This window comes from Chiloscyllium punctatum, chromosome 37 (assembly GCF_047496795.1).
Source record: "Chiloscyllium punctatum isolate Juve2018m chromosome 37, sChiPun1.3, whole genome shotgun sequence".
Lineage (NCBI taxonomy): Eukaryota > Metazoa > Chordata > Chondrichthyes > Orectolobiformes > Hemiscylliidae > Chiloscyllium > Chiloscyllium punctatum.
Genome location: NC_092775.1, coordinates 53,876,203 through 53,903,509, shown reverse-complemented (window position 1 = coordinate 53,903,509; position 27,307 = coordinate 53,876,203). Strand labels below are relative to the sequence as shown.

The window sequence follows — 27,307 nt, the reverse complement described above, 5'->3', positions numbered from 1 at the left end:
ACCCTGTCCAATTTTTATTCACCTCTTCAAAATAGTAAATAAGGTTCATCAGGCACAACCTGCCCTTTACAAAATGATGCTGGCTCCCTCTAAATCAGTTGAAAATGCTCAAAGTTCAGACTCGGATCCTTAATGAGAGATGCTCAGAAGTTTTGAACAGCAGATATTGTTGCTTTAGGTTTTGTCTGTCATCCTTCTTGAACAGTGGATTGACATGAACAGTTTTCCAATCTAAATCTGCCAAATTGAGAGAATTCCGGAAGAACTTACACAAACAGCTTAAAAAAAACAGCTAGATATTCACATCAGCTGAATTGGTGAGACAAGTCACCAGGCAGATCACTGTCAGACTGAGGTTGTCAGGAGAAAGTCTTGGACTGACATCTTGGAGATGTAGCTACACTAAAATTACAAATTATACGCGCTGCAAATGCATATTGTGACTAAGGACAGATTAGAGATAGCTAAAGAGCCCAATGTGACCCGACTTTCCGACAAATGAACCATATGTTTAAAAAGACAAAAATATTGACAAGGTGCATATTTGAAAAATGTCTTTACCATTTGTTTGTACCTTAAAATATCCTTATCTTGTAAAAGGTAATGAACATTAATGGAGGAATGTTTTTTCTGATGACCACGCTGTTTTTCGACAGGTGTAATATAATGTCATTAATGCAGTCAAACACTCCCCCCCTCCCCCCGAGTGTTTTTGTACTGCACTGTGTAATGTTGAAGCTTTGCCTCGGCCTGTACTGGAAAAACAGGCACTCAACAGTCTCTTCAGGGTTTAACAGCCTCCTCGAGGTGCTCAGGTGAAATATGTTCAGCAATGCACAGTTCCCACATCTGTCAGTTCTGTTGTGCAGCATATCATGTTATTTATCTCAGTGTATTTTCCATGGTTGTCTCTGCTAAAATTTCAGTTCCAGTCTCCAGTAGGGGAGGAGAAAGGACCACTTCCTTGAACTAGGCAAAAGTGAGGACTGCAGATGCTGGAGATCAGAGTCTAGATTAGAGTGGTGCTATGAAGCACAGCAGGTCAGGCAGCTTCCGAGGAGCAGGAATATCAATGTTTCAGGCAAAAGCCCTTCATCAGGAAGGCTCCTCAGATGCTGCCTGACCCTCTGTGCTTTTCCAGCAACACTTTAATCTAGACTCTGATCTCCAGTATCTGCAGTCCTCACTTTTGCTTAGTTGATTTTAACCTTACTGCAAATCCTCTTGCAAGAAGTTCTCCTCCTCATGTCCTTGAACTGACTGGCTTCACCCTATTCCTTCTTGATGATACCTTACTCAATTTACTGCAGCCTGGGATTAGGCTGCGATGCGATGAATAGTTGTCTGGAATGATAATGGTTTTCTTCCATGGAAACATTTTGTCCACTTTCCAGATCCATGCTTCAAGAAATGCTGGTGGTCACCCAGGCAATTGGTTAGCCTCGCACTCTGTGGATATGGTCTTGACATCCACAATGCAACGTGGCTTCCTGGGCTTTCCTAAGCAACAGTGACACCTGTGTCAATGCAGACCAGAGCAGAAATATGCTCCTTGTTCTGCCTTCCAGAAAATACATGTTTCAAGATGAAATATCTGACAAATGATGGTAAAGCAGTCAGATTTTATCCGTTAAAAATGCTTGGGTGTGTACACTTTCAAGAAATGGGTGGAGTCATTCCTCTGTTGCTGCTGTAACTGCAGCACCTTCACCAAAACAAGATGCCATATTTTTTTCTTGAATTAGTCCAGACGTATGATAAGACCATAAGACATAGGAGTGGAAGTAAGGCCATTCGGCCCATTGTGTCCACTCCGCCATTCAATCATGGCTGATGGGCATTTCAACTCCACTTACCCGCATTCCCTCCATAGCCCTTAATTCCTCGAGACAACAATAATCTATCAATCTCTGCCTTGAAGACATTTAGCGTCCCAGCCTCCACTGTACTCTGCGGTAATGAATTCCACAGGCCCACCACTCTCTGGCTGAAGAAATGTCTCCGCATTTCTGTTTTGAATTGACCCCCTCTAATTTTAAGGCTGTGTCCACGGGTCCTAGTCTCCTCACCTAACGGAAACAATTTCCTAGCGTCCACCCTTTCCAAGCCATGTACAATCTTGTACGTCTCTATTAAGTCTCCCCTTAATCTTCTAAACTCCAATGAATACAATCCCAGGCTCCTCAGCCGTTCCTCATATGTTAGACCAACCATTCCAGGGATCATCCGTGTGAATCTCCGCTGGACACGTTCCAGTGCCAGTATGTCCTTCCTGAGGTGTGGGGACCAAAACTGGACACAGTACTCCAAATGGGGCCTAACCAGAGCTTTATAAAGTCTCAGTAGCACAACGGTGCTTTTATATTCCAATCCTCTTGAGATAAGTGACAACATTGCATTCGCTTTCTTAATCACGGACTCAACCTGCATGTTGACCTTTAGAGAATCTTCGACTAGCACTCCCAGATCCCTTTGCACTTTGGCTTTACGAATTTTCTCACCATTTAGAAAGTAGTCTATGCTTTTTTTCTTTTTGCCAAAGTGCAAGACCTCGCATTTGTTCACGTTGATACTGTAGGTGAACTCTTGTAGCCCAGCCTTTTTGCCAGATGAATCCCTTGGCCTGCGCAATTGGATTGGAGATGGCAGTGTTCTCTGCTTGGAGGTGCCTTTGGGCGACACAGTGGCACAGTGGTTAGCCCTGCTGCCTCACAGCGCCAGAGACCCGGGTTCAATTCCTGCCTCAGGCAACTGTCTGTGTGGAGTTTGCCATTCTCCCCGTGTCTGCGTGGGTTTCCTCCGGGTGCTCCGGTTTCCTCCCACAGTTAGGTGGATTGGCCATGCTAAATTGCCCGTAGTGTTAGGTGAAGGGGTAAATGCAGGGGAATGGGTCTGAGTGGGTTGCTCTTTGGAGGGTCAGTATCGACTGATTGGGCCGAAGGGCTTGTTTCCATACTGTAAGTAATCTAATCTAATCTTGATGCATATCAGCCTTGGGAAGGCAGCCATTCTCCTCCTCCTTTCTTGCAGGAGAAAATGCTTGCATGCCAACTTGTTCTAAGACAATTGCTTCGTGTTTCAGAATGGGTGACCAACTCAATGGTGGAACTGGGCATTTCCGACTCCTTAATGATGTCCTGTTTTCATTTTGTGCCTTGGTTTTCAAGTTGCTATTTGGACTTTTCTCTCTGACTGAGAACACTACTACTTTCACACAGGTTTTTCACAGTCCAGTAGGACTCTTCTCAACTCGGATTAGTTGGCACAGCCATAGGAGTGTGCATGGGTTTGGTTAATCGGGACTTCCCTGTCTCAGGCATCTTCTAAAGGATCATTGAATCTATCGGAGGGAACTTCACCACAACCAGCTTTCTGAATTTGACTCATCGTGATTTTACTGGCATGCTATTTTCTAACACAGTGAGGTTACTCTTGTTACTTCTGTTCTCTAAACATGCATCAAACGAACAGAACCACCAACACTTTCTCTGGGGAAAGTAGGGATAAGCAATAAATCCTGGCCCAGGTGGTGTTATGGGCCAGGTCAGACCCCCTCAAAACATTTCAAGAAAGTAGCCCAGATCTCAATTTGCTGGTTGTTTTAAGCAGTTGTAATGTGCTTATTCCAGGAGGGATGCAGTTGGTCGAACCACAGTTTTAAACAAAATGGAATTTATTTACAAGATTACTGAGTGAAACACAAACAAAAGACAATAGAATACCGAATAACAACTTATTCAAAAACTCAACAGATCATCCCAACTTAACGATGCTGTTCCAAACACTTGCAACAATCCCCATAAACGCCCCTTGGCACAAAATGCAAAACCAAACACAGGGTCTTACAGGAGAGAAGTCAGAGAGAGACCTGCTCCTTTGGGTCCAGCAGCTTCAGAACACTACTGTGCTAAAACCAAACCAGAGAAAAGCTGAGCTGGGAGAACTGACCACTCCCCTTTCAGCGTACAAGTGTTTTTCATAAACATGAAAGCCTTTTTTACCTGAGGCAATATCTGTTAGCTATAATCAAACTGGCCCGAAAACCCTTCAAACTTAGACCTCTCTGAAAAGAAAGCCAAAAGCAACATAAATGTACATAAGGAGCAACTTTGTCACAGTAACATCTAAATCCTGTGAAAGAATAATACATCCCTTTTAATTCCACTCCAATGGAACCTGAAGTACAGCAGTGTTCAATTACCATTTCGAATTCATATCAGACCTCCACCATTGGACAACCTGTTCACTACACTCCAGTCTCCCCAGCGCAGACACAGTCAGCATCGTCCAGTCTCCCCAGCGCAGACACAGTCAGCATCGTCCAGTCTCCCCAGCGCAGACACAGTCAGCATCGTCCAGTCTCCCCAGCGCACACACAGTCAGCATCGTCCAGTCTCCCCAGCGCAGGCACAGTCAGCATCGTCCAGTCTCCCCAGTGCACACACAGTCAGCATCGTCCAGTCTCCCCAGTGCACACACAGTCAGCATCGTCCAGTCTCCTCAGTGCACACACAGTCAGCATCGTCTAGTCTCCCCAGCGCAGACACAGTCAGCCATTGTCCAGTCTCCCCAGCGCACACACAGTCAGCATCGTCCAGTCTCCCCAGCGCAGACACAGTCAGCATCGTCTAGTCTCCCCAGCGCAGACACAGTCAGCCATTGTCCAGTCTCCCCAGCGCACACACAGTCAGCATCGTCCAGTCTCCCCAGCGCAGACACAGTCAGCATCGTCTAGTCTCCCCAGCGCAGACACCGTCAGCCATCGTCTAGTCTCCCCAGCGCAGACACAGTCAGCCATTGTCCAGTCTCCCCAGCGCACACACAGTCAGCATCGTCCAGTCTCCCCAGCGCACACACAGTCAGCATCGTCCAGTCTCCCCAGCGCACACACAGTCAGCATCGTCCAGTCTCCCCAGCGCACACACAGTCAGCCATCGTCCAGTCACCCCAGCGCAGACACAGTCAGCCATCGTCCAGTCTCCCCAGCGCAGACACAGTCAGCATCGTCCAGTCTCCCCAACGTGGACACAGTCAGCCATCGTCCAGTCTCCCCAGCGCAGACACAGTCAGCATCGTCCAGTCTCCCCAGCGCACACACAGTCAGCATCGTCCAGTCTCCCCAGCGCAGACACAGTCAGCATCGTCCAGTCTCCCCAGCGCAGACACAGTCAGCATCGTCCAGTCTCCCCAGCGCAGACACAGTCAGCATCGTCCAGTCTCCCCAGCGCAGACACAGTCAGCATTGCCCGGTCACCATCACCTTGTCTCCAGAGCCCAGTCTCCACTAACAACTTTAATGTTGCAACACGATATTGTTCAGTCAATTCTACAATTATATTTAATATAATGACTGGGGCACTTCCACAGCCTTATGCTGTCACCCAGAATCGAACACTGGCCTGTGTGGATGTTGAACAGGTGAGGGACCTTTACCTGGACACACTGCTGTCTCTGGATAACATCGAATCAAAGCTGGCCATTTTGTGATAGCTTGATGTTGATGCTTGCTCTCCTTCCATTGACTCATCTCTCTCCAAGGCACCATCAGGATTACAGGGAGCCTGACATTTTAGTTTGGCATTGTAATAATGATGAACGGTCTCCTGGTTTGAAAGCTTTCCCTAAGGGTAATGGAGAGGTATGGTCACGTGGAATAGTCAGAATAGTTTATGTTTAATTGACAATTCAGTGGCTTAGATTTTACAGCAGCTTCCTCACCTCATCACACTGTTCAAGAGCTTTCATTTAAAACCCACTTGTTTGATAAATTACCCTTCTGATTGCCTCCTGCCTGTAGACTATGCTGCACAGAGTATGCTGCTGTGACAATATTCATTCTCAAAATGTAGACCTTACTTGTAAGGCCAGAGGTCACTGCACATCTTCATTGGTTCTGATTAATACAACTAAACACTCTGCTAAGGATAGTTCAGAGTCAGCCATGTTAGAATGGGATGAAAATGGAGAAAGATTAAAAAGGAAGAAAGGAAAGAGCAGTTTATATTTATATAACATAACATTTTGCATCAGCATTTACCATGGAGAAGGGCATGGAAAATAGAGAACTTGGGAAATAAATAGAGATAACTTGAAAAATGCCCATATTACAGAGGTGGTACTGGATATCTTAAAGTGCATAAATCCCCAAGACCTGATCAGGCGTATCCTAGAACTCTGTGGGGCGCTAGGGAATTGATTGTTGGGCCCCTTGCTGAGATATTTGCAGCATTGCTAGCCATAGGTGATGTGCAAAAAACCGGAGGAGGGTTGGCTAATGTGGTGCCAGGGAACTGTAGACCGGTGAGGCTGATATTGGTAGTGGACAAGTTGCTGGAGAGGATTCTGAGGAACAGGATTTACATGTATTTGGGAAGGCAAGGACTGATTAGAGATAATCAACATGGATTTGCACATGAGTTATCATGTCTCACAAATTTGATTGAGTTTTTTTGAAGAATTGACAAAGAGGATTGATGAAGGCAGAGCGATGGACTCTGTCATTATGGACTTCAGTAAGTCATTCAACAAAGTTCTACGTGGGTGACTGGTTAACAAGTTTAGATATCATGGAATACAGGGAGAACTGGCCATTTGGATACATAACTGACTCGGAGGTATGAGACACGCTCATGGCGGAGGTTTGCCTTTCAGACTGGATGCGTGTGACCAGTGGTGTACCACGAGGATTGGTGCTGAGTCCATAGTTTTCATTTATATAAATGATTTGGATATGAACATAGGAGCTACAGTTGGTAAGTTTGCAGTTGACACCAGAATTGGGAGTGTAGTGGACAGCAAAGAAGGTTACCTCAGATTACAGTGGGACCTTGATCAGAGAGGCCAATGGACTGAGGAGTGGCAGATAGAGTTTAATTTAGATAAATGTGAGGTGCTGCATTTTGGAAAGGCAAATCAGGACAGGACTTATACACTTAATGGGAAGGTCCTAGGGAGTGTTGCTAAACAAAGAGACCTTGGAGTGCAGGTTCATAGTTCCTTGAAAGTGGAGTCCAAGGTCAACAGGATAGTAAAGAAGGCATTTTGTATGCTTTCCTTTATTGGTCAGTGCATTGATTACAGGAGTTGGGAGGTGATGTCGCAGCTATACAGGACATTGGTTAGGCCACTTTTGGAATATTGTGTTCAATTCTGGCCTCCCTGCCACAGGAAGCCTGTTGTGAAACTTGAAAGGGTTCAGAAAAGACTTACAAGGACGTTGCCAGGGTTGGAGGATTTCAGCCGTAGGAAGAGGCTGAATAGACTGGGGCTGTTTTCCCTGGAGTGTCGGAGAATGAGAGGTGACCTTATAGAGATTAATAAAATCATGAGGGGCATGGATAGGATGAATAGACAAGGTCTTTTTCCCAGGGTGGGGGAGTCCAGAACTAGAGGGCACAGATTTAAGGTGAGAGGGGAAAGGTTTAAAAAGGGACCAAAGGAGCAATTTTTTCACACAGACGGTGGTGTGTGTATGGAATGAACTGCCAGGGGAGGTGATGGAGGCTGGTACGTTTCAACTTTTAAGAGGCATCTGGATGGGTATATACATAGTAGGGGTTTAGAGAGACATGGGCCAAATGCTGGCAAATGGGACTAGATTAATTTAGTGTATCTGATCAGCATGGAAAAGTTAGTCTGAAGCATCTTTTTCCATGCTGTACACCTCTATGACTTGTTATATCCAATGTGCAAAGGTGCTTGACAACAATGAACTATTTTGAACTGGAATTATGTGGTAATGCAGGATAGACCACAACAGGTAAATACGTTTCCTTCTCTAAAAGACCTTGGGTTTTATAATAACATTTCAACAGCCTCAACACCACAAACACTAAAATCACATTTCTGGGTCCATGTTTTCAGGAACATAGGAACAGCAGTTGGTCATTCAGCCCCTCTAACCTGCACCACCAATCAATAAGGTCATGGTTGATCTACAGTCTAACTCCATAGACTTGCCCTGGGCCAATATGCTTTGATATCCTTGCTTAATAAGAATTTGTTTATCTCAGATTTAAATGTAATAAGCGAATTAAAATCGGCCGCCATTTAAGGGAGAAAGCTCCAAACCTTCACTTACCTCGGTGCAGCTGAGTGTCAGTGAGGAGCAGACTGGAAGCTTGGAGCGGAGCAGGACAGTTGTTAGACTTGGGCCTGGTGCAGACAGTCAGACTACTGCTACTGGAGATTCTTTACTAGACAGTAATGTCAATCCTTTAACTATGTTATAATTATCTTCTTCCTAACTTTTTTTTTCTAGACACTAAGTAATGCTTCTACTTTTCCTTTTATTCCTCTTTTGCATCCAAGATTTGTACCTAGGTATTTGTACCTAAGATGGCACCATTAAAGGCACCAATTGTAAAAGCTTTTCCCTGTACTCCTGTACTGGAGTACACATGGCAATAAAGGAGATTCTACTCTCCCCTGTGCGTAGAAGTAATTTCTGACATTTGTCCTGAATGGCCTGGCCCTAATTCTTAGGCAATGTCCCCTGGTTCTGTAATCTTCAATCAGTGGAAATATCTACCCCGTCTTTCCCTGTTAATATCCTGAAAACCTCGATTGGATCACTGCTTACAACTTTGAGAGAATAAAAAGTCTAAGTTGTCTAATCTGTCCTCATAACTTAACCCCTGAAGTCCAGGTATCATCCTTGCGTTGAACTCCCTTCAGGGTCAAGACATTGTTCCTCAGGTGTGGAACCCTAATCTGCTCACAGTACTGTAAGTGGGGTCTAACTAAGGTTTTGCATAGCTGCAGCATAATGTCTGCTCCCTTACATTCCAGCCCTTTAAATATGAAGGCCAGCTTTGACTGTTAGCCACCTTGACTGTTTTCTGTGCCTGTTCATGCACCAATGCACCTAAACCCTCCAAATCTCATTGGACCTCCTCTGTATTTAACTTTATGCCTTCTAAAAAAAAATCCCCAGATCTGTTCTTTTCTGCTATGAAATGGTTAACCTCACACGTCCTTATATTAAACTCCATCTGCCACAGCTCATCTTATCTATTGATATTCTATTATAATTTTATGCTGTTGTCAATACTGTCTATAATGCTGCCAAACTTTGTCTCATCAGCAAATTTGGATATTTGACTTTTTATGTCACTATCCAAACCGTTAATGAACATGGTGATTAATTTAAGCCTTTTTTCTGTGAAGCGTTGAGGGATGACCTCAATAGAGATTTGTAAAATATTGCAGGGCATAGATAAGGTAAATAGCAAAGGTCTTTTCCCTAGGATAGGGAAGTTCAAAACTAGAGGGCATAATTTTAAAGGCGAGAGGAGAAAGATTTAAAGGGACCTGAGGGGCAGCTTTTTCACAAATGGAATGAACTGCTGGAGGAAGTGATAGGTAAGGTACAATTATAACTTAGTGACAGTTAAAAGACATTTGGACAGATACATGAATAGGAAAGATTTATAGGGATATGGGCCAATTGTGGACAAATGGGACTAGTTTAGTTTGGGGAAAGTGGTCAGCATGGACAGGTTGGGACGAAGGGTCTGTTTCCGTGCTGTATGACCCTGTGACTGCATAATAAGATCCCTACACAATAGGACAAGTCAGGTCCTGCCAATTTGAATACTTACCTGTCATTCCAACTCTGTTTTCTGTCTTCAACCAATTCCCTATTCACGTCAGTAATATGCCCTCAATTCTGTGGGCTTCCAACTTAGCTAAGTCTGTTGTTCAAATTCAGATTCTCAAATGACCCTAGGGAGATTTGAAATCAGCGTTCTCTGGATTATTTATCCAAACCTCTAGTTTAGTAGGATGGTGATGTAACTTTTTCATGAGAACACCAAAATAACTTGAAACACACTGGGCAAGTTCTTGCTACAGTATACAGCATTAGAAAACAGAATTGGATTTGAATGATGACTTTAATTGGAGATTAATATTTTGATTCAAATATGAGGTTTATTGAATTGTTGTTTTAGAACCTGTCATTTAAATTGAGAGCAAGGTATTGATCAGATATTTTGCCTCAGTCTTTACAGTGGAAGATACTTTGAAAGTCCCATGAGTATGAAAGACTATGGGAAGGAATTAAGTACCATCAGCAACACTAGTGAAATAGTATTAGACAAATCTAATGGGGAGAAGGGCAGATAAATCCCCTGGCCCCTAATGGCTTATATTCCAGCATCCGAAAAGAATTATCTACAGAGATAAGTCGATGCATTGGTCATAATTATCCAAAATTCCTTGGGCTCTGGAGAAGTACCAGAAGATTGGAAAACTGCCAATGTGACCCTGTATTCAAAAAGGGAGAGAGGCAACAAGTGGGTAATATAGGCCGATTAGCTTCATATCTATTGTTGGAACCAATTATGAAGGAAGGAGTAGCAGCACATTTGGAAAATCAGAAGCTATTGAAGCAGAGTCAGCATGGCTTCATGAAACGGAAAATTGCGTCTGGCTAATTTTTTTGGATTAGATTAGATTCCCTACAGTGTGGAAACAGGGCCTTTGGCCCAACAAGTCCACACCGACCCTCTGAAGAGTACCCCACCCAGACCCATTTCTCTCTGACTAATGCACCTAACACTACGGGCAATTTAGCATGGCCAATTCACCTGACCTGCACATCTTTGGACTGTGGGAGGAAACTGGAGCACCCGGAGGAAACCCACGCAGACACGGGGAGAATGTACAAACTCCACACAGACAGTTACCCGAGGCTGGAATCAAACCTGGGACCCTGGTGCTGTGAGGCTTCAGTGCTTACCACTGAGCCACCATGCCACCCTAATTTATTAGAGATTTTCGAGGAAGTCTCACTGAGAATGGATAGAGGGGAATAAATAGATGCCGTCATATTTGGACTTCCAGAAGGCATTCAACAAGATACCTCACAGAAGGTTAAGTCAAAAGATAAGAGCCTATGGCACTGAAGCTAGAATATTGCCATAGATAGAGAATTGGCTAATGGGCAGGAAACAGTGAGTGGAGCTAAGGGGTGGTTTTTCAGGTTGAATACCTGTAATCAGTGGGGTTCCACAGGGATCAGTGTTGGGACCGCAACTGTTTACAACATATATCAATGACTTGGAGGAAGGAAGCAAGTGTACTGGAGCCATATTTGCGGATGACACAAATATAGGTGCTTCAGCAAGTTGCGAGAGGGATACAAATAGTTTACAGAGAGCTATTGACAGATTAAGTAAGTGGCAAAAAATTGGCAAATGGAGTATAATTTGGGAAAATGAGGGGTTGTTCACTTTGGTGGGGAGAACAAAAGAACAGAGTTATTATTTAAATGGTGAAAAACTGCAAAAACTATGACCCAAAATGACTTGGGGATACCTGTGCATGAAACTCAGAAAGCGAGCACACAGATGGAACTAACAGGTGGTTCTGTGGCCAGAAACCAGACTCTGATTGGTATGTTGCCCCCCTGGTGCCAGTGTAGAGATGTCGCAAGGATGTCGCAGAGTGACTACAAGGGAGATGGAACAGCCAGCAAACATATCAATACCAATGACATGGGTTAAAAAAAAAGAAATGAGGTCCTGAAATTAAAATTTAGAGTTAGGTAGTGGATTAAAGAAAGCACTACTGAGGTTGTAATCTTCAGATTACATGGGAGAAGGAAGGTCAGGACTGACAGCTCATAATTCCAGTTTACAGAAGTTTCAAGCATGATGGGAGGGATATAATGAAGGTGGGGGCATAGCATTACTGTAGAGACAGTTTTTTTAATTAATAAGGGAGGTTGTCTTAGAAAGCTCTTCAGATGAGATTATCTGGGTAGAGCTTGGACGATTGAAACCTTTATTGGAATGGAGTAAAGACAGTTCATTTTTTTAAAAAATCATTGTGGTTTTAACATGGAAAGTTATGAATAAATTAATTTCTTTTATACAGATTCAACTATCACTGTAGGGCCACTTGCTTCCATAGTATATTGTATATGGCCATGGATGTGCCAAACCTAGTTGTGGGGCCATATTGATTAATGGAGTACTTGAGGGTCACAAAGTGGAATGGATGGGGCTTGGGGAATATGTAGGGAATTGAGATGGGTGAGGGGGAAGTGTTTCTTTTGGTGAACAGCTGGGACAAATCCTGTGGTAGGGATTTTGAACAGCTCGCCTCTATAGCTGGCTGCCTCTGCAGCTGTGTCTGAAAGCTTTCCAGGGTTGGTGACCCATCTATAGCCAGCGCCTGCTCCCCCAGGATCTGGAGTTGGTATTTTGGAGGCAACTGTCCAAAGCTGGACTCCCACCACCGGCCTCAAGAAGGAAAAACCCACCTTTGGTATTTGTTCCTCTCAACATGGCAGATTCGGAAAATGTATGCGAAACATTTTTAAGGCAGAGATAGGTAGAATCTTGATGACCAAGAGGATGAAAGATTAACAGGGGGATGTGCAAGAATGTAGAGATTAGATTACTTACAGTGTGGAAACAGGCCCTTCGGCCCAACAAGTCCACACCGCCCAGCCGAAGCGCAACCCACCCACACCCCTACATCTAACCCTTACCTACACTACGGGCAATTTAGGATGGCCAATTCACCTGACCTGCACATCTTTGGACTGTGGGAGGAAACCGGAGCACCCGGAGGAAACCCACGCAGACACGGGGAGAACATGCAAACTCCACACAGTCAGTCGCCTGAGGCGGGAATTGAACCCGGGTCTCTGGCGCTGTGAGGCAGCAGTGCTAACCACTGTGCCACCGTGCCGCCCACAAAGTTGAGATTACAATCAAATCTACCATGAGCTTATTGAATTGGGACAAAGGGTAGAGTAGCCTACACCCATTCACAATCATAGAGTTGTTCAACATGGAAACAGACCCTTTGGTCTCACCATGCTGACCATAATCTCAAACTAAACTAAGACCCCCTGACTGCACTTGGCCCATACCCCTCCAAACATTTCTTATTCATGTACTTATCCAAATATCTTCTCAATGTGATAACTGTACCCACATATATCACTTCCTCTTGAAGCTCATTCCACACGTGAAACACTGCAAAAAAAAAAGCACCCCCTTGTCTTTTTTAAATCTTTCTCCTCCCTCCTTTAAACCCCCTAGTCTTGAAATCCCTAATTCGAAGGAAAAGACACTTGCCATTCACACCTCATGACTTAATAAATCTCAAAACGTTCCTTGTTTGTAACAAGGGACCATCTTGTCCTGATAACAAATATGATTAAGCAAACAATGAAGGAGTTTACATTTAAGAGAAGTCACTGGTGTTAGGATGTGTTAAAGGGGAATGAAACTAGTCACCTGTTTTAATTCTCTTCTTAAAATGGACCTCTCAAAGCTCAGCACAGTGGAGATATCAATGTAATCCTTGGCGATGGAGTTCAGAAGCTCAATCAGTCCATCGAGCAATGCTTGGACAAACATCCAAGTGAAGGTCAGGATGTTCACGCTGCGCTTGATGAAATTATCTACACATAAAGAAAAGGCACATTAAGCTGTAAGAAACAAGGACAGCTCCTTAGTAGAATAAAAGCGGTTTTGGTTATTCAGAAATTGACAGTGACAAACTGGAGTCATAACCTGGATTTGGATTTCAAAATTTGCAGCTGTCACAAAAACTCAAAAATGTGAATAGTCAGGAGTATTGTAACAACTTCAGGGGCATGAATAGATTGGTGAAATCCGACAAAGCAAATGCAAGCATGAAGTAATGCCTTTTTGCAACGGAAAAGAAGAGTCCAATGTAAATGAGCGCAACTTTAAAGTTGTGATGGAAAGAGACCTGCAGGGTGCTTCATTTTTGTAATTTTTGTAAGGCAAGTTGACAAGGCTGTTAAAAAGTCTATGGGTCGCTTGGCTTTAGAATGAAAAACAGAGAGCATAAGCCAAGAGGTCATATAAAACCTTTATATAATATTGGTTGCTCTCAACTGGACCATACCATCAAATTCTGGAAGCCATGCTTCAGGAAGGAGACTGGCTAGAGTGATATAATGGGTGATAGCTATTGGCTAGGTGAAGAAGTGAAAAGGGTTGGGTTTGTTCACCACACAAAGCTCAATGTTTAACCAATTTAAAAACTTTATCTATTTTTTTGGGATTCAGGAACCAATCGGTTTTCCATAACTGTGAGCTATACTGAGATTGTTACTGTTTTTTTCTCTGAAGAAATTACGTTGCAGTGTGACAGAATCCCTTTCAATCCACTCACATGGGCCAGCTCTCAACTTGCCTTCCCTTTCCCAAGTTATGCAGTGGCACCACATCACACCACATCACAGAAAACAGAAATCAAGATGTTGCATTACAATAATAATGAATTTAACAATTCCCATGAAACTTTAAGAAAAGTTAAAATGTTTGTACGTCTGCCCATTGTAATCCCACTAAAGAGGCTGTATTTCTAACTCGCTGCGTGTCACTGTTAGGGTCACTAACCCGGATCCTGCACACTCGAAGCATCCAGTTCATCTTCACTGGAGTCAGCTCTGTTTAAATCTGAAATTCAGAAATACAATGACAGCCTCTGACATGTTAATATCATTCCATTGGCTCTCTTATTTTAAAGATGCAAGTAAAGTTATTTTGAACAAAATATCTCTATTTACATTTAAGCAGTTCAAAACCCCAGTCCCTTTCTGCAATTCTGTGACTGATTTGCCTACATAGCTGCCAAGCAGCAGCACCTGCTCCTTCACATTTGAGTTTGGCCTCCTAATTACATATGATCACTCGTATTTAGTTCGTTGTGGCACTGAGCTCCAATTTTCAGGAAGAGCCTAACTATGGCCCTGACCTGCTGTTGACTTGCTCATCTCTGCTGGAAGAGGAGTCAGATCAATACAGATGACAGAGCCCAGGATTAGGATACACAGTTAATCAGCCAGGAATCATGCTCCCTATCCTTACTCAGCAAGACTGCTGGAGGATGAATGAAATTGATGATCAATTGGGAAAAGATTAGGCTTGAGGGTGAAGCATTCTGTGGTGAAATACTTTACAAATATTCACCAGCCAGACTTGAGCATGATGATTACCCAATTATGAAAGTTAAGATAACTCCAGGATAGAACCAGAGAGAGAGAAAAGAAATAAAAATATAAATTTTAAAAAACTGAAAAAAAAAACCTGCTGGTGAAACTCAGCAGGTCTGGCATCATCTGTGGAGAAAAAAACAAAGTTAATCTTTGAGTTCAGTTTGGGATGGAAAAGCGGTGGAAAATGGATGGTTTAACCTGGTGGAAAAGAAAATCAAAAGGGAATGTCAGGAAGAGGTTAGAAGGTAAGGGAGATTAAAGATTGATGGTCAAACAAGAGGCAAAAGGAGTGGTAATTGTTTAGAGAAGTGACAAAGTATTGGCCCAGAGTAGGTGTTAATAGCAAATGTCAGCTGTGGTGAAGGGGTTGCGGGAAGGTCAGAGGTGTATATTAAAATGGAGGATGAAGTTCATGGTCAGGAACTGTAGAAGTTAGTGCTGAATTCTGAAGGATTCTAAAGTGCATAATCACAAAACATGGTACAGTTTCTCCAATTTGCACTGGGCTTCACCAAACCTTGCAGCAAGTCCTGGACAGAATGGTGAACATGACAGCAGGATACTGCACTGAGATGGCAGAAGACCTGAAGGTTGGGGTCATGTTTGTAGATTGCACGGAGGTGTGCAAAATGGTCACCTAGAGAAACAAAAAATGTTAGGTTGAACTGAAAGAACGAGGAGTTGTGTTATTCAGACTGGAAGGGTCAGGAATGGACATTTAAAGTATGAACAACTTACGACTGAGCAAAATATTGTGATTGACAGAAAAAAATACGAAGGGGACTGTAACTAAGGTGGTAGTACTCAAACATACACATGGAACTCTTCACTAGGTCGTCCAGCAATAACTCAAGGAGATTGTAATTTGATGTAGGGAAGGTAGGAACTGGAATGTACATTAATAAAAAACAGAAATGTGAAATCGTAATTACAGTGCGAATGAAGATGCAAGGAAAGTGTTTACAAGACTGTCCTGAAGTCTGCTAATGTAATATTGTTACTGATGTTTCTTCTGTCAAACAAAACTAGAAAGCTTTGCATTTATCTAGCATTTTTCACAATCATAGCACATCTCAAACCCTTCTGAGACACTGAAATCCATTGAGGTTTCTCTATTCTATTATTCACTGCTCTAAAACAAGAGACATGACAGTCAATGTGTGCTCAGCAAAGCCCCACTTACTACAATATAATAGTCATTGGATAATTTGTAATTTGTAACATGGATTGAAGGACGAATATTGATCAGAACTTCAGGAACAAATCCCCTGCTACTTTTCAAGATTGTGTCATAAAATCGTTTACGTCCAACTGAGCATTTGGCTATTTGATTTACTGTTATAACATGTACCTAAATACAGTGGAAAGTTTTTGTTTTCATTGCAGTAGAGGTAGATCATAGAAAACAAGAACACACAGATGATTGAACAGAGTAAGACTTACAAAGTTATGGCTACACAGAAAGTGTACAAAAAGCAAGATTAATATTAGGTTTGAAATGTGAGAATAATGGACATTGAGCAGTCTCATAACAGTGAGGAAGAAGCTGTTCTTGAACCTGTTGGTAAGTATGTCTAAGCTTTTATATTTTCTTCCTGATAGAAGCGGTTGAAAGAAATTATAATAAGGATGGGAGGGGTCTTTAATGATGTTGGCTGCCTTTCTGCAGCAACAAGAAGTGTAGATGGAGTCAATGGATAGAAGATAGGCCTGTGTGGTGGTTTGGGCTGTGTTCACAATTCTCTGTAGTTTCTTATGATCCTGGGCAGAGCAGTTTGTGGTATCAAGCCATGTTACACCCAGATAAAATGTTTTCTATATAAAGGTTGGTGGGGTCCTTCTGGACTTGCTGAATTTCTTTAGTCCCCTGAGAAAGAACAGGCATTGTTGTGCCTTGGTTTAACATTTCATCTGAAAAGACAGCATCTCTGACAATCGGAGAGCTCTCACAGACCTGGTTTCCTCAGTGCTCAATCTCAAATTGAACCTACAGATTCAGAGGCAAGTGTACTACCAAGTCAGCCATAGCTGTCATTATGAGATACTTCAGCAATTGTGAGCTTTTCATAACCTTTAGCCTGCTAAATGAGAATTGATTAACTGATTTCAACACAGTGACCATTGATGTCATATCTAAAACGGATCTTAAAGAAATGGAGAGTTTATACATTAAAACAAATTACTTTCCAGAGTGTACTATGGAGAATTTAATTAGTTGACAGGAAGTTCTGCTGAAGGGAACATGTGTGAATACAACGTCATTTCCAGAGGCAAAAAAAAAATCAGAACTATTGGTCCAGAGTTTGAAATCTCATTTATATCTGGATGACCAGCAAGCAGCACATGTTTTAGAACTGGGATTTGTAATGGTTTGTGGAAATGTTAGATATTTATAAAGAAACAAGGGAAGTTGCGTATTAAAATTAATTGTGTATGAAGTATTGTTATGTGTGCAGTCATGTGTAGATTGTCACATAGAATGGGTGAGAAAGGTGAAAAGCTGACATACTGGCAATGGGATTTGGGATTCAAAGGTTTGCAGTTTTGATACTTAACTCAGATTTCCAACACAATCAAGTCTTCAGGCTCAATAGTTGAATTTCAGTATCCATACATGATCTGTGAACTCATAGAATCCCTACAGTGTGGAAGCAGGCCATTCAGCCTAACAAGTCCATACCAACCCTTCAAAAAGCATCCCACCCAGACCCACACTTTATCCTATCCCTGCAACCTTGTATTTTCCCATGGTTAATCCACCTCGCCTGCTCACTACGGGAAATGTAACATGGCTAATCCACCTGACCTGCACACCTTTGGACTGTGGGAGGAAACCAGAGCACCCGGAGGAAACCCATGCAGACACGAGGAGAATGTGCAAACTCCACACAGACAGTCGCCCGAGGCTGGAATCGAACCCAGGTCCCTGCTGCTGTGAAACAGCAGTGCTAATCACAGAGCCACCGTGCTGCTGCAAATAATGAGCTCCGTAAGCAAGCGGGGATAGCACACATGCCCAGGTAATGAGGGAGCACTATTATGTTTTTTATTACACGCCATGTTGATTTGAGGAATAAATAATCAGTAATGCCATACAGTGTTTTTCCCAACAGTTCACCAGCCCGAAGTACCCTTGAGTTATTGACACTGATTTGCTGCAATTCATTACCTTGTCGATTTCTTTGCTCCATATCTTCTTTCATCCTCTGTGCTTTCTTTGCCTGCTTCAGCTCCTTGTGTTTTTCCTTAACTGCTGCTTTAGAGTCTTTGACTAAGGCTATGTAAGCAAACTGTAAGGAAAGAGTTAAATCAGACAAGTTACTCGTGGTCTATTCAGACTCCCTGGGTGAGGCCTAAGCCCATTTAAAGACTATTTCCGTGGCACAGAGTTTAAGTTGGGGCTCAGGTCTCTTCAGGAATTGAGAAAGTGAGAAAGCCACAATGAAGCAGCATTCTCAAATATGCTCCTTCAGCAGACACTGTGCTATCTTCGCAATCCACAGAGTACAGCTCACAACAACATCATGGTCCATTTGTTCCAAGTGATTTTACAAGGGATTCGTATTATGTAGATTTGATTATGAATGGGTCAAGGGCAAAGGAGAGGACATTAAAATGACTCTTATAATACTATTATAATTTGTTGGCTGGCAATCTTTTGTTCACTTTATCCAGTGATTGATTGCTGAATTGTTTAGATTGAATTACTGGATATCTTACATGTCTCCAAGTATTACAATGATAGTTCTAAATTCAACCAGCTAATTTACATACTTTAAAACATTGAGAACTTCACAGAACCTTCAACGCATAAATAATTGTAATGAGTAATCTTTCTTGAAATTTTTTTTGAGTCAGTCACATGACCTACTAACTCCATCCACAAATTAAAACAGTTAAGCACTGTGGGAGAAACCATCACCAGACAAGTTTAATCAAATACTAAACTGCAAGATCGATATAGACTTATCAAGGAATTGTATCCAATTTAACTGATATTGAACTCTGTTTGGAAGGTTAGTGAAATAGTCTGAAACTATTCAAATGCCAGAGAAAAGAAATTATTTATAAGTGGGTCAGCAGAGTATACTGCAGGTGTCGAAGAGTGGGTCAGTGTAGTGTACTGGAGGTGTGGGTGAGTGGGTCAGTGTAGTGTACTGGAGGTGTGGGTGAGTGGGTCAGTGTAGTGTACTGGAGGTGTGGGTGAGTGGGTCAGTGTAGTGTACTGGAGGTGTGGATGAGGGGGTCAGTGTAGTGTACTGGATGTGTGGATGAGGGGGTCAGTGTAGCGTACTGGAGGTGTCAATGAGGGGGTCAGTGTAGTGTACTGGAGGTGTAGAGGGGTGGGTCAGTGCAGTGTACTGGATGTGTCTATGGGTGGTTCAATATAGCGTACTGGAGGTGTCGATGAGTTAAAAACAATGACTGCAGATGCTGGAAACCAGATTCTGGATTAGTGGTGCTGGAAGAGCACCGCAGTTCAGGCAGCATCCAATTTGCTTTGAAATCGACATTTCGGGCAAAAGCCCTTCATCAGGAATAAAGGCAGTGAGCCTGAAGCGTGGAGAGATAAGCTAGAGGAGGGTGGGGGTGGGGAGAAAGTAGCATAGAGTACAATGGGTGAGTGGGGGAGGGGATGAAGGTGATAGGTCAAGGAGGAGAGGGTGGAGTGGATAGGTGGAAAAGAAGATAGGCAGGTAGGACAAGTCCGGACAAGTCATGGGGACAGTTACTGAGCTGGAAGTTTAGAACTAGAGTGAGGTGGGGGAAGGGGAAATGAGGAAACTGTTGAAGTCCACATTGATGCCCTGGGGTTGAAGTGTTCCGAGGCGGAAGATGAGGCGTTCTTCCTCCAGGCGTCTGGTGGTGAGGGAGCAGCAGTGAAGGAGGCCCAGGATCTCCATGTCCTCAGCAGACTGGGAGGGAGAGTTGAAATGTTGGGCCATGGGGCGGTGTGGTTGATTGGTGCGGATGTCCCGGAGATGTTCCCTAAAGCGCTCTGCTAGGAGGCGCCCAGTCTCCCCAATGTAGAGGAGACCGCATCGGGAGCAACGGATACAATAAATTATATTAGTGGATGTGCAAGTAAAACTTTGATGGATGTGGAAGGCTCTTTTAGGGCCTTGGATAGAGGTGAGGGAGGAGGTGTGGGCGCAGATTTTACAGTTCCTGCGGTGGCAGGGGAAAGTGCCAGGATTGGAGGGTGGGTTGTTTGGGGGCGTGGACCTGACCAGGTAGTCGCAGAGGGAACGGTCTTTGCGGAAGGCGGAAAGGGGTGGGGAGGGAAATATATCCCTGGTAGTGGGGTGTGTTTGGAGGTGGCGGAAATGTCGGCGGATGATTTGGTTTATGCGAAGGTTGGTAGGGTGGAAGGTGAGCACCAGGGGCGTTCTGTCCTTGTTACGGTTGGAGGGGTGGGGTCTGAGGACGGAGGTGCGGGATGTAGACGAGATGCGTTGGAGGGCATCTTTAACCACGTGGGAAGGGAAATTGCGGTCTCTAAAGAAGGAGGCCATCTGCTGTGTTCTGTGGTGGAACTGGTCCTCCTGGGAGCAGATCCGGCGGAGGCAGAGGAATTAGGAATACGGGATGGCATTTTTGCAAGAGGTAGCTGTGGGATTCGGTGGGTTTGTAAAAAATGTCAGTGTCAAGTCGGTCGTCATTAATGGAGATGGAGAGGTCCAGGAAGGGGAGGGAGGTGACAGAGATGGTCCAGGTAAATTTAAGGTCAGGGTGGAATGTGTTGGTGAAGTTGATGAATTGCTCAACCTCCTCGCGGGAGCACGAGGTGGCGCCAATGCAGTCATCAATGTAGCGGAGGAAGAGGTGGGGAGTGGTGCCGGTGTAATTACGGAAGATCAACTACTCTACGTAGCCAACAAAGAGACAGGCATAGCTGGGGCCCATACGTGTGCCCATGGCTACGCCTTTGGTCTGGAGGAAGTGGGAGGATTCAAAGGAGAAATTGTTAAGGGTGAGGACCAGTTCGGCCAAACGAATGAGAGTGTCAGTGGAAGGGTACTGTTGGGGACGTCTGGAGAGGAAAAACCGGAGGGCTTGGAGGCCCTGGTCATGGCGGATGGAGGTGTAGAGGGATTGGATATCCATGGTGAAGATGAGGCGTTGGGGGCCAGGGAAACGGAAGTCTTGGAGGAGGTGGAGGGCGTGGGTGGTGTCTCGAACGTATGTGGGGAGTTCCTGGACTAGGGGGGATAGGACAGTGTCGAGGTTGGTAGAGATGAGTTCAGTGGGGCAGGAGCATGCTGAGAAAATGGGTCAGCCAGGGTGGTCAGACTTGTGGATCTTGGGAAGGAGGCAGTGCGGGATTCCCGGACTATGAGGTTGGAAGCTGTGGGTGGGAGATCTCCTGAGGTGATGAGGTTCTGTATGGTCTGGGAGATGATGGTTTGGTGATGGGGGGTGGGGTCATGGTCGAGGGGGCAGTAGGAAGAGGTGTCCTCGAGTTGACGTTTGGCTTCAGCAGTGTAGAGGTCAGTGCGCCAGACTACCACTGCGCCCTCTTTATCCGCTGGCTTGATGGTGAGGTTGGGATTGGAGCAGAGGGATTGGAGGGCTGCGCGTTGTGAGGGTGAGAGGTTGGAGTGGGGGAGGGAGGTAGGCAGGTTGAGGCGGTTAATGTCCTGGCGGCAGTTGGAAATGAAGAGGTCAAGGGCAGGTAATAGGCCAGCACGGGGTGTCCAGGTGGATGCAGTGTGTTGGAGGTGGGCGAAGGGGTCCTTGGAAGGTGGGCGGGAGTCCTGATTGTGAAAGTAAGCTCGGAGGCGGAGGCGACGGAAGAATTGTTCAACATCACGACCTGTATTGAATTCATTGATGCGTGGACGGAGGGGGATGAAGGTGAGTCCTTTGCTGAGGACTGATTGTTCGTCCTCAGTGAGGGGGAGGTCTGGGGGGGATGGTGAAAACTTGGCAGGGCTAGGAGCTTGGATCTGGTGTGGGTGTAGATCTGGGAGTGGGGGTGGAACCTGTAACTGGAGTGGGTGTGATGGTGGGGGGAATGGGGGTGGAGTCATGAGCAGGGGTAGTGTTCCCCTTGGGGTTCTGGGGGATGGGGATAGTGACAGTGGGGTCTGTGGGGGGCATGTCAGCAGAATGCAGGTGAGTGGCGCTGGTGGGGGCTGATGTGGTGGTGACCATGGCAGTAGGGGTGGCGGAAGTCACTGAGCATGTGGCATCACCGATGATGTGAAGGGCGGAAGTGATGTCACGTGTGATGCATGAGGAATTGTGAAGGGGTGGAAGTGGTTGTGGGTGCGGCCATGAAGGGGGCGGAAGTGACATCATCAATCAGTGTGGGGGTGGCAGCTGCATCAGCCGCATGGCTAATGGTGGAATAGGTTCCAAGGCCAGGGGAATCTTCTGGAATGTTTGAGGAGCGCTGGTTATGGAGGTGGGTGGCACTTTCCCCTGCCACCACATGTACTGTAAAACCTGCACCAACACCTCCTCCCTCACCTCTATCCAAGGCCCTAAAGGAGCCTTCCACGTCCATCAAAGTTTTACTTGCACATCCACTAATATCATTTATTGTATCCGTTGCTCCCGATGCGGTCTGTTCTACATTGGGGAGACTGGGCGCCTCCTAGCAGAGCGCTTTAGGGAACATCTCCGGGACACCCACACCAATCAACCACACCGCCCTGTGGCCCAACATTTCAACTCCCCCTCCCAGTCTGCCGAAGACATGGAGGTCCTGGGCCTCCTTCACCGCCGCTCCCTTACCACCAGACGCCTGGAGGAAGAATGCCTCATCTTCTGCCTCAGAACACTTCAACACCAGGGCATCAATGTGGACTTCAACAGTTTCCTCATTTCCCCTTCCCCCACCTCACTCTAGTTCTAAACTTCCAGCTTAGTAACTGTCCCCATGACTTGTCCAGACTTGACCTACCTGCCTATCTTCTTTTCCACCTATCCACTCCACCCTCTCCTCCTTGACCTATCACCTTCATCCCCTCCCCCACTCACACATTGTACTCTATGCTACTTTCTCCCCACCCCCACCCTCCTCTAGCTTATCTCTCCACACTTCAGGCTCACTGCCTTTATTCCTGATGAAGGGCTTTTGCCCGAAACATCGATTTCTCAAGCAAGTTGGATGCTGCCTGAACTGCTGTGCTCTTCCAGTACCACTAATCCAGTGTCGATGAGTTGGTCAGTGTAGCGTATTGGAGGTGTAGATGAGTGGGTCAGTGTAGTGTACTGGAGGTGTAGAGGGGTGGGTCAGTGTAGTGTACTGGAGGTGTAGAGGGGTGGGTCAGCAGCGTGTATTGTGGTGATGGACCATAATGCAGAGTAATATTTGGTGTCAGGACCTGTCAGAACAAAACATTGCTGGTGACCCCCTCAGTACATACATACCTGGAATGCTGAGGTTTTTACTGTTTCATCTTTAACTGTTCCAGTCTCATCCTTCGCTTCATCTTCACTGTCAGTGTCAAATAGATAGTAATCCCCACTATGAATCACTACAGCAGCAAGGCAAAAACAGGTTGTGGGTGGACAGCCAATGCATATATGTCAGCAACAGCAGGAATCACTTTGAGAATTCTGATGTAGATTTTAGAGTGGGAACAGAAAAGGTCTATTCTCATATCACTGAGGATAATGCTCTCTGCTTCTCCATGGTTTTACCTCATGGGAGTTGTTAATGGGAGAAACATTAGCAATGGAAAATGGAATTCAGCACATATTGAAGGGACAGCCACCAGACCAGCTGCAATGTTCAGCCTGGCTGGCATTCCTTCAGTTCAATTAGAGGATCAATTAATACCAATCAGTTCCAGTTTCACCATGGTCCAAGAACATACACTGCACTGACCAACTCATCTACACCACCAGTAGACTACACTGACCCACTTGTTGACACCGCCAGTACACTATACTGACCCCCTCATCCACACCTCCAGTACACTACACTGACCCACCCCCTACACCTCCAGTATGCTACACTGACCCACTCTTCCACACCTCCAGTACGCTACACTGACCCCCTCATCGACACCTCCAGTACACTACACTGACCCACTCATCCACATCTCCAGTACGCTACACTGACCCACTCATCCACACCTCCAGTACGCTACACTGACCCACTCATCCACACCTCCAGTACGCTACACTGACCCACTCATCCACACCTCCAGTACGCTACACTGACCCACTCATCCACACCTCCAGTACGCTACACTGACCCACTCATCCACACCTCCAGTACGCTACACTGACCCACTCATCCACACCTCCAGTACGCTACACTGACCCCCTCATCGACACCTCCAGTACACTACACTGACCCACTCATCCACATCTCCAGTACGCTACACTGACCCACTCATCCACATCTCCAGTACGCTACACTGACCCACTCATCCACACCTCCAGTACGCTACACTGACCCACTCATCCACACCTCCAGTACGCTACACTGACCCACTCATCCACACCTCCAGTACACTACACTGACCCACTCATCCACACCTCCAGTACGCTACACTGACCCACCCCTCTACACCTCCAGTACACTACACTGACCCACTCATCTACACCTCCAGTACGCTACACTGACCCACCCCTCTACACCTCCAGTACGCTACACTGACCCACTCATCCACACCTCCAGTACGCTACACTGACCCACCCCTCTACACCTCCAGTACGCTACACTGACCCACTCATCCACACCTCCAGTACGCTACACTGACCCACTCATCCACACCTCCAGTACGCTACACTGACCCACTCTTCCACACCTCCAGTACGCTACACTGACCCCCTCATCGACACCTCCAGTACGCTACACTGACCCACTCATCCACACCTCCAGTACGCTACACTGACCCACTCTTCCACACCTCCAGTACGCTACACTGACCCCCTCATCGACACCTCCAGTACGCTACACTGACCCACTCATCCACACCTCCAGTACGCTACACTGACCCCCTCATCGACACCTCCAATACACTACACTGACCCACTCATCCACACCTCCAGTACACTACACTGACCCCCTCATCGACACCTCCAGTACACTACACTGACCCACTCATCCACATCTCCAGTACGCTACACTGACCCACTCATCCACATCTCCAGTACGCTACACTGACCCACTCATCCACACCTCCAGTACGCTACACTGACCCACTCATCCACACCTCCAGTACGCTACACTGACCCACTCATCCACACCTCCAGTACGCTACACTGACCCACCCCTCTACACCTTCAGTACACTACACTGACCCACTCATCCACACCTCCAGTACGCTACACTGACCCACCCCTCTACACCTCCAGTACACTACACTGACCCACTCATCCACACCTCCAGTACGCTACACTGACCCACCCCTCTACACCTCCAGTACGCTACACTGACCCACTCATCCACACCTCCAGTACGCTACACTGACCCACTCTTCCACACCTCCAGTACGCTACACTGACCCACTCTTCCACACCTCCAGTACGCTACACTGACCCACTCATCCACACCTCCAGTACGCTACACTGACCCACTCATCCACACCTCCAGTACGCTACACTGACCCACTCATCCACACCTCCAGTACGCTACACTGACCCACCCCTCTACACCTCCAGTACGCTACACTGACCCACTCATCCACACCTCCAGTACGCTACACTGACCCACCCCTCTACACCTCCAGTACGCTACACTGACCCACTCTTCCACACCTCCAGTACTCTACACTGACCCACTCTTCCACACCTCAAGTACGCTACACTGACCCACTCATCCACACCTCCAGTACGCTACACTGACCCACTCATCCACACCTCCAGTACGCTACACTGACCCCCTCATCTACACCTCCAGTACGCTACACTGACCCACCCCTCTACACCTCCAGTACGCTACACTGACCCACTCATCCACACCTCCAGTACGCTACACTGACCCACCCCTCTACACCTCCAGTACGCTACACTGACCCACTCATCCACACCTCCAGTACGCTACACTGACCCACCCCTCTACACCTCCAGTACGCTACACTGACCCACTCTTCCACACCTCCAGTACACTACACTGACCCACTCTTCCACACCTCCAGTACGCTACACTGACCCACTCATCCACACCTCCAGTACGCTACACTGACCCACTCATCCACACCTCCAGTACGCTACACTGACCCCCTCATCTACACCTCCAGTACGCTACACTGACTCACTCATCCACACCTCCAGTACGCTACACTGACTCACTCATCTACACCTCCAGTACGCTACACTGACCCCCTCATCCACACCTCCAGTACGCTACACTGACTCACTCGTCGACACCTCCAGTACGCTACACTGACCCACTCATCCACACCTCCAGTACGCTACACTGACCCACTCATCCACACCTCCAGTACGCTACACTGACTCACTCGTCGACACCTCCAGTACGCTACACTGACCCACTCATCCACACCTCCAGTATGCTACACTGACCCCCTCATCCACACCTCCAATACACTACACTGATGCCCTCAGCTACACCTCCAGTACGCTACACTGACCCCCTCATCCACACCTCCAATACACTACACTGATGCCCTCAGCTACACCTCCAGTACCGATCTGTTCCTGAAGGGTCCTTCCCTAAAGGACTTTAGTGAACAAGATGGTTTTTATGACAATTGACTGTGGTTACATGGTCACCAATAGGTTTGCTTTTTTATTCTCGTCTTGAGATTTTTAATGAATTCATGTTTCATTATCTACCATGTTGGGATTTGAACACTTATCTCCAGAGCATGAGGTGATTGATAGTACAGAGTTATTGAAACCTGCCACTATCTTCCCCCTTCACATGCCTCTGGTGAATACTACAGGTCATGCATGTCTATTGGATGATCACTGGAGGTTATACATGTGTGGGATCTTTGTCGCACATTAGGGTGCACATGCTGTGAGATATATTTCTGATGTTGAAGTTTAGTATCTAGTTAGTGAGATTAAAAGATTGGCTTTCTCTCCTTGTAACTTACTTGAGGAATGAGTTACCCAGGGCTTCCACCACTTCTCCATGTCACCTTCTGCTCTGTCTTTGCCATCAGCTGTGGAAAATTAAATTTCAGAAACAGAAACATGCTGTGAGTAAATGCTGTCTGCTCAGAGTCTGCAAAATTGTACCACTGACATGAACTCATCTTCCATAGCGTTAGTCTGGTATCTGGAGTTTGCTTGTAATGTTGAGCTGCCTCACCCCATGACCCTCTGGAGGGACAAGGGCAGCAGATGCATACCTGGAATGCTGCAGAAACTCAG

General features: G+C 45.8%; 1 protein-coding gene across 1 annotated transcript in view; it reads right to left on the bottom strand.

The window, feature by feature from the left end:
* The window catches only part of LOC140462783 (piezo-type mechanosensitive ion channel component 2-like), a 423,249-nt gene that overhangs the window by 87,516 nt on the left and 308,426 nt on the right, over positions 1–27,307 (bottom strand). Inside the window, exons 47-52 of the mRNA XM_072556051.1 lie at positions 27,028–27,096; positions 23,378–23,484; positions 18,165–18,285; positions 14,397–14,456; positions 13,260–13,426; positions 5,434–5,621 (exon numbers count right to left, since the gene is read on the bottom strand). Of these exons, the coding sequence (XP_072412152.1) occupies positions 5,434–5,621; positions 13,260–13,426; positions 14,397–14,456; positions 18,165–18,285; positions 23,378–23,484; positions 27,028–27,096 (712 nt within the window). The remainder of the gene's footprint in view (positions 1–5,433; positions 5,622–13,259; positions 13,427–14,396; positions 14,457–18,164; positions 18,286–23,377; positions 23,485–27,027; positions 27,097–27,307) is intronic.